The following is a 21481-nucleotide window of genomic DNA, read 5'->3' on the forward strand; positions in this document are numbered from 1 at the left end:
TTTACAAAAAGAATGCTACTTTTATTTTCAAATGCTGTAAAAAGCCTCATATAAATTTTTATAATGCTTCTATGTAACTTTCCCAACCACGACTAATGAAACAGTCTAGGAAAAATATAGCAGTTGCCATTTTGACTCCAAGAACGAGCTGCTGTAATATATCAACATTAAAAGGACAAGGTACAGTATGTTACAATGCTTGTAATTGCTCATATTATTGAAAAAGTGAGAGCACTTCCTAAGCATTAGAGTATAACCGGGCTAAACTGCAGTATTCCCTACTTGCTGTTGCAGAGGAGGAAAGTCACCTCTTCAGAAGGAGCCGACACAACACCCTTTGTACTGCTTATGCCCATTTTTCTTAGTAGTGTGGAGAGCTTTCAGCAAGCCCCTTTGCACTTAGGTGAATTCACCCACGTCAGATGCTATTATTCCATACTGTATGCAACGGCTCAGGTGTTTAACAACTGACCTATAAAAATAACACTTATATAACTCTCCAGCAAGGCAAATTTAACAGTGCAAATGCAGTATCATCAATATTTAATTTCTGAATGCTGGCAATTTTTTTAACTCCTTTTGCACATGAAACAACCTTTGCTGATGTCCTGTACCTAAGGCCACTCGCTCATGCTGATTGGAGATGGAACAAAGTGCAAAAGCTCAGCTGTGTTTCCCGATCCAAGCTTCCGCCCCAGTTTCAGGGTATTCAGATCCAAAATTTGGATTCAGGCTCACCACTTCCACTGATGCACTCAAGTTTTCCCTGCTGGAATAGGTTAACTTCCCAGCAAACCTCTGATCGTAATTTGCATACACAATTCCACATTTTAACAAAAGTTAATAAAACATACTTCCAGAAAATAAATTTTCACATGGTTGCAATCATCAAGCCATTTCAGGATCTTTGGTACTCCAAGAATAAGAAAAATAAATGGCACAGTGACAAACATCGCCAAAGGAAAAAACACGACCATCCAAAGGAGTAAGAAAAAAATAACAAAACAGAAGATATGTTGCACTCCCATTTTTTGAAAGCCAGTGTAGATGAACCTTCTGTTCTCTTTAATCCATTACAGTGTCACAGTTTCACCTTTAAAAAAAATTGTATTATCCTCAAAGCAGTAGTTAATATTTTGTTTAACTTGACTTACTGATTAAAATAATGCTATGTTAAAAAAAAAAAAAATCAACTACCACAATACAGGAGTTTATGCTAAATATGCTGCAGGCTGTTTCCCTATGGATATAACTCCTATGTGAGCACTGATATGATTAATCATCCGCAATTTTAAATGAGTATTATCTTTAGTGTTACAAATATAACGGTTGGGGTTTTTCCCAAGTTTGTAAACCAGTATGTACAGACATAGTTTTTTAATAGATAGCTTTAAATTAAGTATGTATTTATCTCCCTGTCCCCAAACCCCACAGGAAAAAAAAAAAATCACCAGTATTACTGAGCATTTGCAGTTTCCATGAAACTTATCTTGTCTTAGCAAGTTCAAGCAAAGACATTTTATATTATGCAAATGGGGTTACTGTGGTCTTTTGCAACATGTTGTTGGCAGGAATTCCACTTCTGGTGCATATAGTGCCCCATGAATGAGATTGGAAATGAAAACTAATAAAAATTCTCTTTTGAATAGCAGTGTCCTTTGAGGCCAAGTTTGCATCTCTGATAGTTTCTGCCCAAGCTCCTCTGTCTTGGTAGAAAGGATTGAAGGCTTTAGAAAAAGAATTTTCTTTCCTGAGAAGCCTCAGAAGCTGCTCAGGCACTGGCAGAATGAAATCTGAAAGTGTAAAGGTAGATTTAAGCAAGTTACTGGTTTGGGACGGTTTTTGGATGGATACAGGTTGAGGTTCACCACATTGACAAGGCTAAGAACAACACTGGAGAATTTCTGAAGGATCCTGCCACAGCAGTAAAGGGATGTTAATTAGTATAAGATCTGAGAAGAAAAACTGGGAGATCAATGACCTGTTCCTGCAAGTCCAGCATCTATGCAAAAGTTTAGTTTAGCGATGTTCTGATATAACACTGTATAAACTGGATGGGCCCTGAGGTACTGGCTACTCCTCTTTGATAAACTAAAGGCTAAAATTTTTTGTAGAAACGCAGTACAAATAACAGATATTAGATGCTTGAAGGGAGACAAAACATTGAAGGAAAGACATCACTGAAGCCCTTGAGGAACCTAGTAGCTGTTGGATTGGGGAAGACGGCATGCACATCAGTAAGCCACTGATGCACCGAAATCTTGCTGGTAAATGACCTTTTATGCAGCAGATGAACAGCCCAGTGTGTTTTTAAAGCATACAAGTAATTCAGAACAGCTGATACCATGGTGCCTAACAGCAATAAATATTTCTGTAATGGTTTTATAAATAGTCACTTCCATTTTGCTGCGAACGGCAGTCTAATGAAGTCTTTCCTTCAAAAGGATGCCAAAACATCCTGTGCTTCACTCCAGTGGGTGTTGCAGAGGGTTTAGAGTGCCTTCCACTTGCGTTCAGGGGAGGAAGACAGCAACAATGACTCTGCTTGTTCAATTACTGGGGAATTGTTCACTGCTCCAAGTCTCTCTTGTAACCAGAAAATTATACCAAAGATCGCTACTCTATTGTGATAAGATTCAAAATACTGCAGATAATATGCTAGTACAGGCAGAGAGATAGATAAATTTGCCAGTAACCAGATAACTGCAAACTGCTTGAGAAGTGCAATTCAGTCCTGAACTGCTGCTGGGCTGAGAAGCAAAACCATACCCTGCCTATGGAAGGATTTCTGCTTCGGTTTCCTCAACCTAGGAGGAGGAGACCCGTCTCTGCTGCCGGTTTGTCACTGTCCTGCAGACTGGGGAGAGTAGCATTTAGATGCTCTGCCCAATTCAGTTGTAGCTGGTTGTGGTTCCTGGAAACTGGGCTGCAGACTCAGCTGATCCTTTGTAATCCCATGGTCCATGTTAGATGGAGGTACTAGAAGAAGATGGAGCCCACAGGAGAGCCTGAGTCTAGTGGGGCGCTCCACTTCCTCTAGCTGGGCAGAGGCTGCTATGGGATATTCTGGAAAGAAAAGCCTTGAGCAGGATCCCTTCTGCCTGGAACTTCTTAGGGAGACAAAAAAGAAAAAGCAGCAGATCACTTTTCTTGATCACTTTTCTAGAATACATTTTGCACCCACAGAAAAGGCTATTATTTGTATTATGAGTAGCAAGAGGACAAGCTGCTTTACAGCAGAGGCAGGAATGCAGTCCTGGAAACTGTCACCTCTTCAGAACTTGGTAGCAGAAACTTTCCCCTCCATTAAAAATCTTTATTATTTTTATTCAGATTCCTTTTTTCTCCTGAAGTTGCCAACAGCAACTCATCATGATGGCATCATCATCTTAAACAGTTATACCCATCAACTATCATTTAAAGCAGAAATGCCACTAGCCATATCACAAGGACTGTCTCACCATCCCACACAGTGGCAAAAGGAAGGAAGAGAAGCAGGGATGATCAGCTGATAAAGCCCTCCAGTGGGGAGAAGCAAGGGTAGGCAGAGTACAAGCAGACCCACAGGACACTGCTATTTAAAATAACTCAGTGTTGCCACACTCATGGGGTATCTGCAGACCACAACTGGAACACCCTTGAGCAACTGCTCAGAGAATTTTGCAAATGTGGGCAATGGTTTTTTTATACTGCATATCTAAAACCCACCAGGTAAGCAGTATAACAATAATGCTGCATAAAATGATATGTTTTACTCCTGGGTGGATTTGGTGGTTTACAGTACAAACAAAGCCACAGTACAGAGAGGCATAATTGACCGTTATACACACATAGGCAGTGCAGTTAAAGGGATGTACGTTCCTTTTATTCCAGTACCTTTGTATAATAAAGTTAACAAAAATATTCAAATATTAAAAAAAAAAAAAAAAAAAGCCAGCTGGCACTGCCAACTAATTCCTGTAGTAGTCTTAGAAATCCTAATCCTGTAGAATTTCCTTGTGAAATTGATGCGCACCAGAGTCAATGTATTGATAACTAACGCCAAGCGGGTCTGGTGATGCAGCTACCTGAGGTTTGTGTTTGTATTTCTTTTGTGTGTTTGTGTTTTGTTTCACAACTTCCCAGCTTTCATGTAGGAAGGGATCGAGCCACGCTGTGTGAGCCCTTCAAACCTCTTGTAGGTATAATTGAGGAAAACCCAGTCTTTGGATTTGTAGTCAGGTTCCGTTGTGTTTGGCACTAGAATTCAGAAACAAGAGTAAAAACAAACAATTAAAACCAGCACTGCTTCTGAGAGGATTTTTCACAGAGCACTGACATAAACAGCTCTGAACTCTTACTCCCCTAGTCAGCAGAAATTCCTTGAAGAAATCCTGTTTCTAATCAGGTCAGTTACCTTTTGTCAATGGTCTGAGAAGAGTTGTGATTTCAGCATATACCTCTGAAGCAGAAAAAGTTTTTTTTCTGTTTGTGTTTTGGGTTTTTTTTTTAGTATGTCTACACAGTGTAACAAGCTCCTGTACCTTGACAGGAACCTCTAAAACACCCCCAGGATATACAGTTAAGAGAAACATAACATGTAGAAAGCTCCATGCACAAATACATGTATACATATTGCGTTATCCTCACCACAAACAGAAGGAAAAGATGTATCCAAGTTCTCCCAAGAGAACTACACACACCATGCATGTGTTGGTCTCCTAGGACTCCCTCCCTGCTTGTGCAGCCTCCTTTTATTTTATGAACAGTTCACGTGGCTGGCAAGTTGCACATGGACATCCACTGCAGTGGGCTTCTATATTTAGCTCTCTGGTTGCTGCTTTTAGGAGTTCTATAACAATATTTTCAACTCAAGATGCCAAACACCAATATCAAAGCTTGTATTTAGGTATCTAGTTGTACAGTAACGTTTTCAGTGGGTCTGAAATGCCAATACCAATACAAATGTACTTGGCATTATCTAAATATGGACTTAAGCAGCTTAATTTAGGCACTGGAGGCTGATTGCTTTTGCATTAAAAGGACAAAATTCCTCACCATTAAATAAAAGCCATTTCAGAACAAAAAAAATCCAGCTTTTTGATAATTCTTATGGTTGGTAGCACATCTACACTTATTTGTAATCAGTCATTGTTATATATCTGCCTATCTTTAAGCCATTAATAATTAATTGAAAACAGTGGGAGCTGGGAGAATTTGGCATGTCAGAGAATCAAGCCTTATGTGCATAAAAATTTCCTACTACTTGCCAATAGAAATTCACAATTAAAAAAAACTTAAGACTTGCACAGCCACTCAGGTTCATAAATCACTACATTAAATAATCATCTGTCTGAAAATTTTTGCCCACAAATATGTGAACATTTATGTTTGGCATGAAACTCAAAAGTCATTAAAGATCAAAAGCAAATCAGTGCATAATGTTTTACCAGAATCTGCTTAGAAAGACTGTATGGTAGAAAACTGTACTGTTTTCTATGCTCATGATATATGCAAACCATTTTTACTAATAGATTTAACTGTTTAAATCTGTGGGATATTTTTTTTCCCTCCAAAGTTCTAAGGATGTAGAAACTATGAGATGATAAGTTTACATTTGTATTCGAAAGAAAGTCTCTAGATCAAGTCTGTATATTACCTTGATTAGGTTATAAAAATATATAAACAACAAAAGCATATGTGGAATATTCTGGCATGTCATAGAAAGAAATTTGGAATTTAAAACGGCAGTCTCACCTGGCTGTAAAATATCAGATTCAGGAAATTCATCAAAGTTAGAAGTATCATCAATACTTTTGATTTCTATAGGGATTGCAGCTGGTCTTTCTCTGCAAATAGAAATAAATGCCAGAATAGTGAATACTAGGAAAAGATACATGAAGTTCCGGTTTTAAGTTAGCTTTCTACAGTTACAACATCCCTTTAATCTAAAGCATATCCCCTTAAGCCCAAAGGTTCCACAGAGTCCATCACAGATGTACCTGAATTGCCTCTGCTGACATCGTGGGGACATTTATTGGTTTCCTATCTAGCATTAGTATCTTCTTGGCAAACTCAGGGCAAACAATTTTCCCATTAACTGAAACAGCATTCCGCACCTATCTGCCACATAGCTATCGCTACAGTCTTGGTTGTCACCAAGAACCACTGTGGTTACCTTCATTTCATAAACCCAGCCTACCCAGCTGAGCAGGATTTCACTTGCATTTGGAACCATCCCATGTGTCACTTTACAATTCCAGCACTCATCAGCCTGGACCTCTTCCAAATCCCTTTCGACTGTAGCTCCTATTTCTTACACTCAGTTGCCAGTATCCCTCATCCAAAATCAGTTGGCTCTGACATGTTACTGCTTTATTAGCTCAGCAATTAGGCAGCCCTTTAAGAAGTTTTAAGGTGGCTTTTGAAGCTGCCTAAGCAATCTGTCCCACAAAAGCATTCAAACTGGAACACAGTGCTGTGGGAAAGTCATTAATTTACATCTGTAAACTTATTACGGTTGTAATTATTACAATTAAATCTATTTCTGGGTGGAACAGGGGAAACCATTCTGCCAATTCACCAAATGTGGCACGCACAGATATGTTACTTCTCTTGCTGCTTATTAATGTCTCCCACGCTGGAAAGTTAAATGAGGCTTTCTGCACCAGAGGAAATGAGAAGTACAAGAGATGGACAATCACATGCCCACAGTACGGATTTTTATGTAGAAAACTGCAGTATTACTGAAAGAGCAGACTACCTTAAAGGGGGCTGAACAGTAGCCATCATTTCAACCGAAAGTATCTGTGGGCCACCGAAGTCTGCTCTAAAGGTGTCACCACTTTGGGTACGAGCAGATGTAGCTCAGCATCTGCAGGCACAAGCTCAGGCTGGAACTGGTACACCTGCCTTGGCCAGGCCCTCTACCCAGGCTTGGCCCAGCAGAATTTGGCCACAGAGGCTGCGACTGAGGTGAGCCAGTGCCTCTGCCCAGCGCTCTGCAGACATACCGGTTCACTCAGGTGTAGTATCTGCAGCGTGCAGTAAAGACATGCCCTGTGTTTTCTTCCTACTTGCTGCCTCTCCTCTTCATTCATCTATTTCCCCTGCATTTTTGGAATAGAGTTTGCTTTTCTTGTGCTCCTATTACAAAAAAAGTCAATTATAGCAATAGCTGCAGAGCCCGCTACTACTGGAAGAGGAGCTCTCTGCTGATATCAGAGCATACATCAGGAATAGCACAGCCACCCTACCACAATTTCTTTCCATCCTGGGCACTCTGAAGCAATCTGAGGCATCTCAAGACAGTTAAACTCTGATCAGATCTATGAATGCCAGCAAGGCCTGAAAACCTTCGCTGTCATGCACCTACAGCTAGTAGCTGCTTTTCAAAATAAAGGATAAATTGAAAATAATTATCTTTGACATGACAGTACATGAAATTCCTGCTTTCATGGCTTTTATTCTCTCTAAAATGTGTATATCTATATATACCTGATATGTCCCCAGTCCACTCCTTCAAAAAACGGATGACTTTTTATTTCCTCTACTCCATTACTACCAATTCTATTTTCTGAATCAATACAAAACCTGAAAAAGCAGAAAAGAAAATGTTACAATAAATGCAGACAGAAGCAACAGCAAATAAAACTGCCATGGTATCTTGTATCAGGAATTTGAGGAAGTTCTTTCAAATTGTTGCATCACTTTGGGTAACGTAAAAGCAGCCCCCTGTATCTAGGGGAGAAGGGAAATAGTAGAAGCAGAATGTTGTTAAGAGTCCCAAAACAAAAAGCTATGATGACAGTGACTTACACCTTTTGTAAACTGTTGCATCCCCATATTCAAGGTCTGTGAAAAGTTGCTGCAAGTTCCAGCCCTGTAAGATTAGTGTGGAACAGAGGCTTAAGTCCCTGCACTGAAAACTGCTCTGCACGTTCTCAACTATTTAAAGTCCAAGTTTCAAAGTCAAAATAACAGGAACAGATAAACTTTGTGAAATAGGACTACTCTCCAATGTCACATTTTGGAACTACAATGAGCCAGACACATTCAGAACATGCCATGTCACTATTCTCTCTGTCACCCCTTCTTCCCTCTCCTTAGAGGGCCAAGTGCTGGTAGTAAAAAGACCCAGGGCCTATTTCTGATATGGCCAGGCTGCATAACCTCAGCTCAGGCTCCAGAAGAAATTGTCAATTTATGAGAGTAGCTGTGAGAAAGTCTGTAGAGTCAAATAAGAAGAAAAAGGTGAAATTTGAGACAGATAGGATTGTTGAGATGGGGACTGTTACCTGCTCAAGTAGGCAGGAAGAAAAACATCAAGAAGGACAAGTGTGAAATCCTAAAGAAGAAAAATAGGGAGGTGGAAGCTCTGACAGCAACTCAGTGGCATCAGGGATTTGTTCCAGGGAGCAGTGGATGCCGACCCTTCTCTGGACTGATGCCTAGCTGTCTGGAAAAGACTCTGAAGTATCTCATCAAGGAGATGGTGAACATGCCAATGCTTAGCCTAGGAGTTCATGAAATCCTAGCTATCTTATGTCTTTGCTAACACATACAAAAGGGATTTATATTTTTACAATGTCCTTGCAGTATCTCTGAGGATGGCAAAAGGTGTCAACAGTGACACAGAGGAAGGATTACAATAACAGGAAAAGACACCCATGTCAAACAAAAAGCTGGGTCTTTGCCAAGTGTGGAGTCACCTGACGACCTCCTGGAAATGAGGAGTTCTTGGTAGCATAGGGACAGGGGCCTCCTGTTGATCTGAAAGTCAGCTGGCTTTTGTTAAATGAAATCCTGTTCGCCTAGATGAGCAAAGCCTTTCATTGTTGATTTAGTTATCCTGAACTCAATCTCTCCACACAATCACATCATCCAGATTCACAAAGCACTTTTCACATCAATACACTGCAATACAAAAAAGGTCCCCTTCTTGCTAGTTACTGAAAATTTCAGCAGGCAATTTAGTAATGTAGCATGTTAGGCTATAAACTGTCTCAAATTTTAGACTGTAATGTTCTTTTATTTGTAGTTGAGTGTCACTTGAGGAAAAAAAAACCTGCTTATATTTCTACTGCAGCCCAGCCAGTTGCTTGATGCCAAGTACTAATAATAGACTTCAAACCTTGTAACAACAGTTAGCCAGACCAGGTCTCAGGATTTGTCAGGCTTTGTTTGAACTTGAGCTTATTTTAGATTGGTTTTATCTATATCCATAAAAATAAACAAACTTTAGCTTTGTCTGCAACTTCCTTTAAGTTGAAATGTAAGTTGTTTAACTTGTCCAAGCTGTAATGGACAAAGTACCCAATGGCCAGGTGTTTGTTGCCTAACGTGCTGTTTTGACCTCATTTTAGTAAATTGTCTATAACTAAAGATGTTTTACCCTATTTAAAAAACAAAACAAAACAAAAAAAACCAAAAACAACAAACTAATAAATTCAAGTAGTCATTGTATAAGTAAATTCATGAGCAAGACATGTTAACAAAGAAACTGCCTGAAATATCTATAAATGCCCCAGACACAGCCAAGACTGAGGAGGAAAAAATCCTCAGCAGCAATACTGTATACTCTTTCCAGCAAAGAGCTCAGGATGCTGACAACATGCAGAAGAGGTTAAGCAGAACATTAGAAAAACAGATAATGAAAACATAATAGTACTGTTATATACAAACTTATTAATGAGGATTAGCAATAATTAAATAATTTGAAATGCTAGTATCACTGTAACTGGATTGAGGATAATTGTTTGTTGTATTTGTTCTGTTTGTTTTATGCTACTGGAACACTGCTTGGTCTAATAATTAATTCTAGTTCGTGGCTCTGCCTATGAAGTACATTCCCCTTTTTGCCTGTAACAAAATTGTGCAAGCTTGTAATATTATCTTCAGGAGGAAAAAAACCAAAAAAGCCAAAACTCACATCCCCCCCTGAAACCTCCCAGCACCAAAGAGCATTTCTGCCAGACCTTGGCACCAAAACACCTTGCAAAAACTTCAACGCAAATTGAAAGGATTAACAACTGTAATTTTGGAAAAAGTGAGTAAATCCAAAACATCCAGAGATTTCTGTTCCGTTCATTAAATGCTGGCAAACGGTTATTTCCTAGTTCCCTCTGAGAAGAATTGTGTCTTGATATTTTTTCTTTCCCCTTGTCTGTTCTGTTTCTCCTGATACCATGGCACAAATCCAGATCGTTACAACTTATTCCTTCACGTTAAACAAACGGCAAAGGGAAAAAGACTAAAGAAGTCCATCAAGGATGGCGACAGAATAAACCAACTGTCCCTCCAATCTAAAGCTTCCTTCATGCAGAAGGGGAAGTTAACCTAATGGAGGGTAACTATGGCTGGGTGAGTGACCAGAAATGGGCTTGGTTACTGACCTTAGAATTAAATCCTTTGCTTTCTCTGAAATGGGCACCTCTGGAGGAAATACCAACGTTTCTTTCCAGTTCATAACTTTCCTGTAAGTCTCTTGTGGCGTTTCTGAGCAGAAAGGTGGATACCCTGCACAAACAAATGGAAAAATTAACAAGCTTTTCCCAAAAGAGGAAAGTGACCTGGGCCTCTGCTGCGCTCAAATCTAACAAGTAGTACTAGCCAAAAGTTTTCTCTTTTGCAATGCAACATTAAAGGTTATTTTGTAACTTCTAAGTAATGAGACTGACCCTCAGAAACATTTAATAGTGACCAAGTTACTCACTGAAACAACTAACAGAGGCATTATCTCTTGCTGTCTTCTTGAAAAGATGGGAGGACTTCAAGGTTTTCTGGAAGCTGAATTGGAGGCTTAATTCAGGTAGAACTGAATGAAATTCTGGTACCTCCCCCATGCCAGGGATCAGACTCGGTGAACTAATGGACCCCTGTTACCTTTGAAGCCTCTGAATGATTCTTAAGTTGGGGTCTTTAACATACCTATTAGCATTTCATACATAATCACTCCCAAAGACCACCAGTCACACAGCTTGTTGTACCCAGTCTGCATAAATACTTCTGGTGCAATATAGTCTGGGGTTCCAACAGTAGAATATGCCTGGGAAAAAAAGAATAAGCACTTTAAAAGATAAATACTGTGTTTTCACACTTTGCAAAACCTTTTCCTGGGGATTCACATATAGGATCTTGTTATTTGGATGGACAAGAATGCTTAATTTGAGAATTCACAGTATCTTAAATCCCAAGAACATTATACTTTTAGATGAATAAGCACAGAGAACCTTGAAAGTAAATAGAAATCATCCTCCTAAATGTGACAAAGTCATCGAATATTTCCACTGCCATATCAGAAAGTCATCTTCGCTAAAGTTTCAGGTAACTGCATTACTAAAACACTCAGAAAGCTCTGTTGTTATTGTAGTTTCTGTTTGGGGTTTGTTTGTTTATTTTTAAAAAAAAAGAGATAGCCAGAGGTAGATCCCCATGTGTGACACTCATCATACACTAGCTGCTCCATGTATTCCATATATTACCTTGGCTGTATTGAAAAATTAATTTGAGCTCTTACTGGACCCTGACTGTATCCTTTTAAAAACTTTTAAATGTGCAGCCTAGATGATTCTGGCTAATGACTAAATCTTGAGTTATTTGGGAATTTCTCTTTACTGATGGAAAATTTTGCATGGGGTAGGGAAGGAAACAAAAAACAAAACCCAGCAAAAAACCTACAAAACCAAAGAAGTCCACCAAAAACAGTTTTGCCAGAAAAAGCTTTTACTTTTGTTTGTCTGACCAGAAGCAAAACACTTAATTTCATTGAACAGACCCAAGACATTTAGTTTTGAACCAGTGATAAACCAAGAATATGGGTCCTTTTCAAATACTGTTGATACAAGTTGTCAGTCTGGCCTTTTATTCTCTGTGTTGGACTGTCTTGTGATTCATCTAGCTTCACCACACAGTTCTACCATGTCAGTCTTTACTGACCTGGAGATGTCGTTTTTTCAGGGATCTAACTCCAAGCAGGAATAAGGGTGTGAAATACAGCCCCTATCGGGCAGCATGATTGCAATGTAAACTCATTATGTCTCATGAGGAAAGAGAAAACAACCCAAAAGCTTTTTGGAAATACTGCAGCATATCACTTTTTAAACAGAGTGTGCAAAATAAAATGTTCCAAAATTTGAAAGCTGAGGTTTTTGCAACTATTTGGTGAAAATCACAAGCAGGGCTGAAATTCTGAAATCCCATGGCTGACAGATACTTTCCTTTGATACAGTTAATGCCAGAACTCCCTTTATTACTTAACCATTCTTTATAAACCCACGTTGCAGCACTCCGGTGCCAATACTCTCCACTGCCTTTCCATTGTATTCCTGTCCAGCAGAAGGACAAACAAGTTTTCCCCACAGCTCTATGAAAAAGCCACGCAGCTACGCGTCTTCTTGTGATACTGAACTGCAGGAATTAAACCCAGGAGTTCACACACAGTGTCAATACCACGTCATTCCAGGAGACAAACTCAAGATACAGCTTTGCTACGTGGTTGCTGACACCTGAGGTTCATTAGTCCAGATGCTCATAAGGGAAACAAAGGCAGAGAGAAGAGCAGGGTCTTGCTAGTCACAGCTCTGAGAAGAGACAAAGCAGCCCTGATCTCTGAGCTATTCCACTACTGGAATCACTAGACCACGTTCTTGAGTTATTTGCAATTTTGGAAGCTTGTAGAGAATGACATCTGTAATGGATGATGGTCTTTCAGTTTTTAAAAACCAGTAGCATTAATGCTGACTTTTTATTTAGCATTTTCTGTAAATAGTTTAAAAGCAAGAAAACCCAACCCAAAACAGTTTTATTAACTCACCAGCTGTCGCCTGTTCTTCTTCCATGTTTCTGCTTTTCTCTTTGAATTCATGTTCTGAAATGCTAATTTACAAAACAGTTATTAGATAATAAATGCATTTGTGAGAATTAAAAGATAACATTCTGTTTTCAAAGAATGATTATTTTGTATCTTTAAGATGTCTAGAAACAAATACTTGATTATAACTGGAGATGGGAAAATGATAATGAATAACTACAGTCCAATTTGCAGCTGAAAGTCATGTAAGTAGGACACATGATCAGCAATTCTAAATTAGAACTTGATAAAAGTTTTACAGATTGATCTGAGATCAGCAGCACTTATTGTTGCAGCTGGCAACATATATTCAGATAAGGGTGATGTTTTTTTAAGCAAAAAGTGAAGAATTCGAGAACTCCAGAAGAATTTTAAATTTGTGGAAAAACACACCAATGGGGATATGTCATCAAGGCATGTTGATGAATAACTTTACTCTTATGAAAAGCTTAATGAGATTGTCACTGACTTAAGTTGGCACATGAAACCCTTGTTCCTTCTGAAAAAGTGTTTCTAACTTCACTAATGTTGTTATGAAAAATACATTAAAATATAGATATATTATATTATGTGTATTTGTATCTGTGTACAAATCTGCAGAAATGCATTAACACTGCAAAATCATAGTTTCTTTCCTGTGAAGTGTTTTCATGTGCCAGGGAACATGCCTTTCCAGTTTTCTAATTAAATGCAATCAGCCTGACCAATCTTGCTTATCCCAGCAGAAATAAATTATGCTGTGGCATAGCTGCAGCTCAAAACTATTTGAACATTTAACTGGGACACCTTATACTTACAGAAGTCACTTGGTGGGTTGTGTGTAAGGTTCCTGTAGAACTCTGTTCTGTGAGCTTTCTTTAAACCTGTGCATAGCCCAAAATCAGACAGTTTTACATGACCCTAAAAGAAAAATAAGAGAAGACGAAAACATAATTTAGAAAGGTAGTGCTTGAAAAAGACAGTTTTAATAACTGCATGTGCCTTCTGAGGCCACGATGGACTTGCACAGGACTACCTAATCCAGCACAAATAAGCAAATAATGACTGAATCTCAGTGTACTGAGAGAGCGTGTTTTCTCTCAAGTAGGTTATTGCCCCCTAGGAATGGTTACATCTACAATTCTGCAACAGCTGAGGGCAGATAGTTTGCCTGGTTTTGTTTTGAACTGGATACTGACACCAAGAAAGCCTTCAGGACAAAATTCCTTTGTTTCATTCTGATGGTAACCTGGCTTTAACTAGGTTTCCAGATATTGATAGTAGATAGTCTACAGGCTTGTGTAGGATGCTTACTGTGTCTACTTCATGGCTCACTGTAGTTAAACAGTGTTTCCATTGGTGAGCAGGTAATAAAACGAGGTAACTGTAAGAACTGAACCAATTATTTATCATTGTCTGAACGTTTCATGCTTTCATTCATCTTGAAGTAACTAAGTGTATCAGTTTTTAATGTGTACGATTAAGAACATCTGGACACGCTAAGTGGGTCTTTTCTCACTTAAAGGCTTGCCTTAAAAGCCTTCAAAGGATAAAGGCTTGCCTTAAAAGTCTTCAAAGGACTTTCCAACAACAGACAAAGGTGGTTTTACTTTAAGTATATTGGTGTTCTACAAGGAAAAGATAGTCACCATTTTCTGCCTTTACTCCAGCTAGTTTAAATCATTGGTGTGGCACTACTGGTTCCCACTGATCATCACCTCTATAAATGGCATTATCTGCAGACCGAGATGTTTAAAGTATAGGCAGTTTACATGCACATTACATGCCTTGGCATCCAGCAGAAGGTTATCTGGTTTAATATCTCTGTGGATGAAACCCAGCTGGTGAATAGCATCTATGGCCAACACAGTTTCAGAAATGTAAAACTGTGTCTCCTCTTCTGATAACGTGTCTTTCTTCATTAGTAAGGTCATCATGTCACCTAATCAAAGAGAAGAAAAATACAGCTTAGAAATCAGAACATTTTAATCACAAGACTAATTCTACACAAAACCCCAGTAGAATCCAAATTTAACTTTGTAACTGGCCTTATAGCTACTAATTATAAAACTATTACTGCAAGGACCTATAAACCCAACATACTTTTTCAGTAAACTGCATGTAAAACTGCTGAAAATCTTAAATAGTAATTTTAATAAACTGTTTAAACAAGAGCTTTTTTTTGTTTTTACTGTTAATAGATTCAGCAGTAAAAAGCAGAATATTAGATTAGAATAATTATTTAATCCAAATCTATTTTATCACCCCTTCATAACCTTTCTCCTTCCCCTAAAAATCAGGAAAGGTTACATTACTGAGACTTCTGTTTAAGACAGCGTTAAAATTTTTATTATCACAAATTACACAGCATGCTTGTTTCTAACATTTTATGAAGCTGACAAAAACTAAGGAAGAAGTACACCACAACGTACAGCTTACCTCCAGGTAAGAACTCCATGATCAGGTAAAGATTTCTTTTATCCTGAAAGCTGTAAAACATTTTCACTACCCAGGCTCCATCTGCTTCAACCAAAATATCTCTTTCTGCTCGGATATGGGCCACCTAAAATGTTTTTAAAATTACTATTATTAAAGGACAATTTAAATATTTCAACAAGGAACACCATGTTATATTCCTAGTCCTACAACATATTTTCATGATCTTTAGCAAAGAAGCTATTTTTCATGCTCATATTTTTAATATTTTACTAGATCCTACAATGTCCTCACAAAATACCCACCAGAAAACCCACAGAAGTTAACGTTGAAAATAACCATTCACACAACTTTGCAGAAGCAATCTCTAGAAACACAAAGCACGGCTTAAGCTGTTTTTGTTTGTTGAAAAAAACTGACAAAGCTGGTGGAAAAGTGCAATTCCCTTTTATACTATACCCTAAAATGAAATAGGAGCATTAAAAAAAAAAAAATTAGAGCTGAGCATGACAGAACGTTATACAGTAGTGTCCCTACTGTAAGCTCAGACAAAAATTTCATGTGCAACTCAAGGTGCAAATACTGACAAAATTATTAGAATGGGCCAGAGCTGGTCTTAAAGAATGCAAGAACCAAGAGGTAAAATGGTAGCTGCTTTATAATTACTGTCAGAAGCTACCAGATTTCTCATATATGTATACAAAGAAACAAAGAGCTAATGGCTACTTCTATACAGCTACCTTACAGTTAAAACCTGGCAAGATAAGCCCAGGGAATCTTCTCTAGCAAGAGTGACAGAGCACCTAAACTAATAACTTCCTGCAAACCCCAGTTTCTCCATCTCTGTGAAGAGAGAAACGCCCAGCTTCCAGTGAACTGCTGCCTGGTTCCCAAACCCACGCGGTGCACGCTGCTGATGGGACACAGAGACCGCCCCTATGCGCGGACATGGCAAACCTTACTCGAACTGCGCGGCAAGTGTCTTGGCTGACTGGGAAAAGGGGCTGGGATGAGTTTCAGCCCTTACAGATGACAGCAGATAGCAATGAGCACAGTAGCCAGTACTGAAGCCGTGTAAAAATGGTAAGGGTCTTGGGCTATTTTAGTGGTGGGGAAAGGGAAGCGAAGATGGAGCCATTCCTCCAAGTGACATGCATGAAGCTGGCCCAGAACTGATATGGCCACTGTTGCTGCAATGCTGGTCCTGGGCAAGAGAGTTTGGGAACATCTGGCCTTGCTCAGGATATTCCAGCCCCAGCTGAGGCTTTGAAAAATATACAGAGAGCTGCTACCCCGTGAATTCACGGGAAACTAAGAATAATGGATATTGGAGGACTGCTATGTGTTTCACTAGAATGTGCTTGTATCCTGAAGGCAAATGAAAGACATCCATGAAAAAGTATTTCTTGACAGCTGTAAGATTTTCATTATTCATACACCAGAAAGCAACTTCTGGAGAGAAGATATTTTCCACTATTCCAGCTTTGAGGGCCATTTCCAATAAGCAGCAAAGTCTTCTGCATTTCTTCCTCAATTCCACTGGCCAGGAACATCTTTACATGTATGTGCTCTTTTCACAGGGCAATGGGTTCTCTCTCTGTAGTAGGGACTCAAACTTTGGTTTATCTAGCTCTATTCTATTCTCGTTAGAAAATATTTCTTTCCACCTTCCACTTCTCAATGTACCTATAACATATAATATTAAAACCTTGCTTAAAAACCAGCCAGGATATCTCTCAGGCTTGAAAAAACCCCTTCATTTTCTTGTTTTTGTGTCCTCTGCTTCTTTACACTGAACAAACCAGGCAATGAAAATTACAGCAGATGAACACTCTGCAGGAAAGATTACCATCCCAAACTAAATGGAGAGTGTGAGCTCAGCCTCCTTGCCACATCAGGTTATGAAATGGGGGGCAGGGCTTCAAACAGAGGGCCACACACATCCTGGCTGCTGTGCAGAACATGCTGCTCTTCTGGTTCCCTATATTCAGGGCATGGGCTTGAGGAGACAAAAAGTCTGCACCAGGAAAAAAAAAAATGAAGTACAAGTACTATTGCAGGGAAATATAACACAAGAACAAATGATGGGTAAGGTTTGGGCTGGTAAGGAGAAGTCCTCTTCTGTCTGCCCTTTTACTTGAGACATCTACACTTGATTTCTTTGCTTTGTGGTACTAAAGTACTTGCTGTGTCCTGCCAGGAATTAGCAGTGAATTTTTAACTAAAAAGTAAAAGCAAAAACCAAACCGGACCAACAAGACCCAGCTAAAAAGCAAAAAAAAAGCCAGTGAACAATGTGACATCTGTTGGTATATAACCATCAAAAGAAAACATCAGATACTCTAAGTTTTTATTTTGGCACACTATTACTTTTCAAGAAGCATTTTCCTTGAAATCCAATTTTACAGATTAAGTACTATAAAGCCTGCACTGATAAAGGATGGGAGAAAGAAAAATCTTTGTCACTATTCCAAATTGGTTGTAAATAAAGCATTTTAAAAAATGCTGTTACAGGACCTTATTTCCCAACTTCTACTTATTCTTTTGTATTGTGGTAGCAACTCTACTGATGCTTTGGACTACTACACCATTATTGGGGATTTTGAAGTGGACAGTATGACCAAATAGTATCTGCCACAAAGAACTTGGGGACCTATACAACACAAACCTGCTCTTTCTCCAGCATATCTGCTTTTCTTAGTATCTTCATTGCATATATATGACCTGTGTCCTTCTTCTGAACAAGGCGTACCTATAATGAGAAAGTTAACCCAATCAATCTTCTCTAGCTCAGAAACTAAATCCCAGTGTGGAATCTACTGGAGAGCTCAAGATTGCTTGGCAGGGAAAAGTTCTTTTGTTAAACATTTAAAAACACATGGAAAAAAGAAATCTTTCTACACCACGTACAACAGTAACACTAGTGACGAACAGATAGTTTGAAGTAGTAATTGTTTTAGGAAAAGTTAGCAGGCACAGTAAATTCCAGGTAGCTGTGAGATTGTGTATGCTAAAATTCAGGAGCAGATACAACTGTGATATGACACAGGGCAGGGAACATGTTTACAGAGAGGAACTGTGCAACTGCAAATCCATCATTTCAGTGGGCCACGTGGACATCAGTTTGGGAAGCTGTGGCAAACTAAGGGCCCTTCCAGGGGCCTTGAGAAATCTATGCACGTAATTCATTACCGGACTTGCCGCTCTTGCACAATTACTCAAATAGCTATTCTTCTGCAATAGAACTCCCCAACTGGAATGCTTTATTCTGTAATTAAAATGTTTCATTTTAATGTTCAACCCAATTTTAATATCCTGTTCGAGCAAGAATGCCACAAACCTCTCCAAATGCTCCTCTTCCTATAACTTTTAAAGATTCAAAGTCATCCAAGCCAAGTCTAGTCCTCTTCAGTCGCAGAAACTCTGTTTCTTTGCGAGCATGTTGTGACCTGCGCAGTTTTTTCTAAGGAAACACATATGCAGAAATTTAAGTCATTTGACAGTAGAAAGTCAAGATATACAATATCCCTTCCTGTGAAGTATTCTCTCTTCCATTAGGATTGCAGAGAAAATGTAAAAGGAAACACCTTTCTGAATTTCTCAAATTATGTTCCATGAGCACAGTCTTTTATATAGAGGCCTCAGGCCAGTTTAACATTTTTGTGTGTGTGGGGGGGTAGTTGTTTGGTTTCAGGTTTTTTGGTTTGGTTGGTTCTGTGGGTTTTTTTCGTTTGTTTGTTTGTGTTTTTTTGTTTGGTTGTTTTTATTTGTTTGTTTGGGTTGGTTTGTTTTTTTAATTACTTAGATATAAAGAAACAGTAATAAAAAAATAATGCAAAAAAAAAATCATACTGGTTCAAAGTACATCAGTCCAAAGGCCAAAGCCACTAGCTGAGGCAAGGACTCTTGTTTTTAGGCAATGTGAAGGATCAGTAAAAGCTGAAACTTGCACCCCACCAAGAAGAGTGATGACAAGTAAAAAGGAGCCTAACAGGCAGCAGAAATCCAACTTACACTATCTATAGCAAAATCCATTTGGTTCATGGCAGGCAAACACTTGTAGCTGAAAGAAAAAAAATCTGTCCAAATCCTGTCATATGTTTTGTTCTATAAAAATGTCAGTGGGATTCACCTGGAGAGAAGGCAAACACAGACCTATGCTCCCAGAGGTGCTGAGATGATCTCAGAGGCTGCTAACAAGATCCATCGATCGGGTACCTGCCAGATTTTGTACTAGGATGATGGCTTCGTTTAAAACCACAAGATGGCATTACGCACCCATGCTTGCTTTTCCTTCTTCCCAGAGTCGTGGCAGCCACCGACTCAGAAATGACTGAGGCACTGTTCCTACTTATTTCCCTGCCTATCCTGAGGGCAGTACCAGCAGCCATGGTGTTATGGACCTCAGAAAAGCAACTTACTGTCCAAAGTTCTGAGAGTTGCCAACTGGACAGAGATCCCTCCTCACCTATATCCAAATGGAGCAATGGTGTGCCTAGTTCATTGTTTTAAGTCAGGAAAAAATGGTTCAGCACTTTGCTTTCTACCCACTTCTTCCAAGAGCATCGCACCTTATTTTCTTGCTAAATACAATGGCAAACAATTTTCATCTTTGAAAAGCATGCTATCTACTTGCTGCAGCCATATGTCTCATAAAGACTAAGGGTGGCATGAAAAGCCTTAGCTATTGCAAGTATCATTCACAGCTTCCCTAATAGACAAGTTATTTACAGGGGCAACATTCATTTACGAAACAAAACTTAATGTCATGCTAGCTAATGTTTCTGTAGGCTCCTCAAGTGCCAATTTGAAGTAGTGTGACAAAGGCAAAGCAGTCTCTTTAAAGTACTTAAGTAGTATTTACCTCCTCATCTGCAAGGCCTTCCTCCTCCATAGCCACTTCTAGCTTCTTCTGCCTGCAAAGGGAAGAAACAGGAGATTGCTTTTTCTATTATTTATTAAAAATAAACACAGCTACAGCAAGACAATGTCTTTGCTTCACATACTCCAGACACCAAGGAATTTGCCTCAAACAGAAGTTTGAAGACTTACTGCCCACTCCAGCCATTTACTCTTGTGACTAAAGCTGTTGAAAATGCACAAGCAAATTTAAGCACATACTTATGTATTTGAAGAATTAGGCTTTAAAGGTCCAAACATACAATTAATCTTATATTTCTTCATATAATCTTGTTGAAGTAAGGCTGGCTTTATCAATTAGGATTGCCAGTCAAAACAAAGAGCTCTTTTTCACCACTTCTATCTCAGCTCTACCTCCAAAACCTCAGCCAGCTCTAGCTTTCACCCAGTCTCAGCCTTGCTGATCTGTCCCCGGTCACACACCCGGTCCTGCTCTCCTTGCTCGACCCCCTTGGATTCATCATCATCTCCTCCCAGTATCCTGCCTGGGCCAGGGCTCACTGGTCCCGGGGCTCCTCCAGTTGGTGCTGGTGGGGAGCGGTGCCTGGGAGTACCCCACAGATGGTGGGGGTCAGCATGTGGCAACACGTCTACTGGGCCCCTCTTCTTCCACCCATGGGATGCTTCTTTATGACTGTCAGAGTGCAGCTTCCAGAAAGCTGGTCACCCACTAGCAGTGGCCAAGAGTTTGGAGGCTGGGTGCCAGGCTGCTGGTGTCTTTTTGCACTTCGGGAAGTACAGCAGGATCTCTCAAATTAAAGGCCCTCAGTAGACAATCTATTCTCCTAACTAGAAGTAACTCAATTACATGGGATGATGACTAAGTATGATGAAGAGAAACCCTGCTGCTCAGCTGAAAACCCCTCAATTAAAACCATATTACCACGGGAATGATAATTTCACATGTTGATGACAATTGGAAATACAACATTCATTATAATCAAATGCTTGGTGCTTTGACACTTAATTCAAGTAGCACTTCACCATACCCAAGGCAGAATTGGGCACCAATGAGAGAAGTTAAAGTGGAGATGACCAACACATACTCCCAACACAAGGAGTGCCAGCCAACACCACCCAAGAAGAATTTATAGGTGAGTATTACATTATCCCCAAAATTCTTCCTGCCCACCCAAGAGCCTCTCAAACCCTCTGTCACCAATCCTATGCGCTCTTTACTGCCCCTTACTTCCACCCCAGGCCACCCCCAGCTCTTTGCCTCGTTTTCTTACCCCATCACCCTGTCAAATACCTCTACCACCAGTCCTGTTCCCTACCTCCTATACACTCCCTTCTGCAAGGTTTATGAGTCTTGGC

The 21481-nt window shown here is 39.5% G+C and overlaps 1 protein-coding gene across 1 annotated transcript in view; it reads right to left on the reverse strand.

The window, feature by feature from the left end:
- Positions 1-21481, reverse strand: part of STK38L (serine/threonine kinase 38 like) — a 51017-nt gene continuing 29536 nt past the window's right edge. Inside the window, exons 3-14 of the mRNA XM_042795412.1 lie at positions 20109-20160; positions 18585-18707; positions 17913-17996; positions 15248-15371; positions 14596-14750; positions 13627-13729; positions 12794-12855; positions 10909-11026; positions 10374-10497; positions 7477-7572; positions 5737-5828; positions 1-4239 (exon numbers count right to left, since the gene is read on the reverse strand). Coding sequence (XP_042651346.1) covers positions 4112-4239; positions 5737-5828; positions 7477-7572; positions 10374-10497; positions 10909-11026; positions 12794-12855; positions 13627-13729; positions 14596-14750; positions 15248-15371; positions 17913-17996; positions 18585-18707; positions 20109-20160 — 1261 coding nt within the window. The 3' untranslated portion in view covers positions 1-4111. The remainder of the gene's footprint in view (positions 4240-5736; positions 5829-7476; positions 7573-10373; positions 10498-10908; positions 11027-12793; positions 12856-13626; positions 13730-14595; positions 14751-15247; positions 15372-17912; positions 17997-18584; positions 18708-20108; positions 20161-21481) is intronic.

The sequence above is a fragment of the Tyto alba genome, unplaced genomic scaffold (genome assembly GCF_018691265.1).
Source record: "Tyto alba isolate M040663 unplaced genomic scaffold, T.alba_DEE_v4.0 Super-Scaffold_21, whole genome shotgun sequence".
NCBI classification, from domain to species: Eukaryota; Metazoa; Chordata; class Aves; order Strigiformes; family Tytonidae; genus Tyto; species Tyto alba.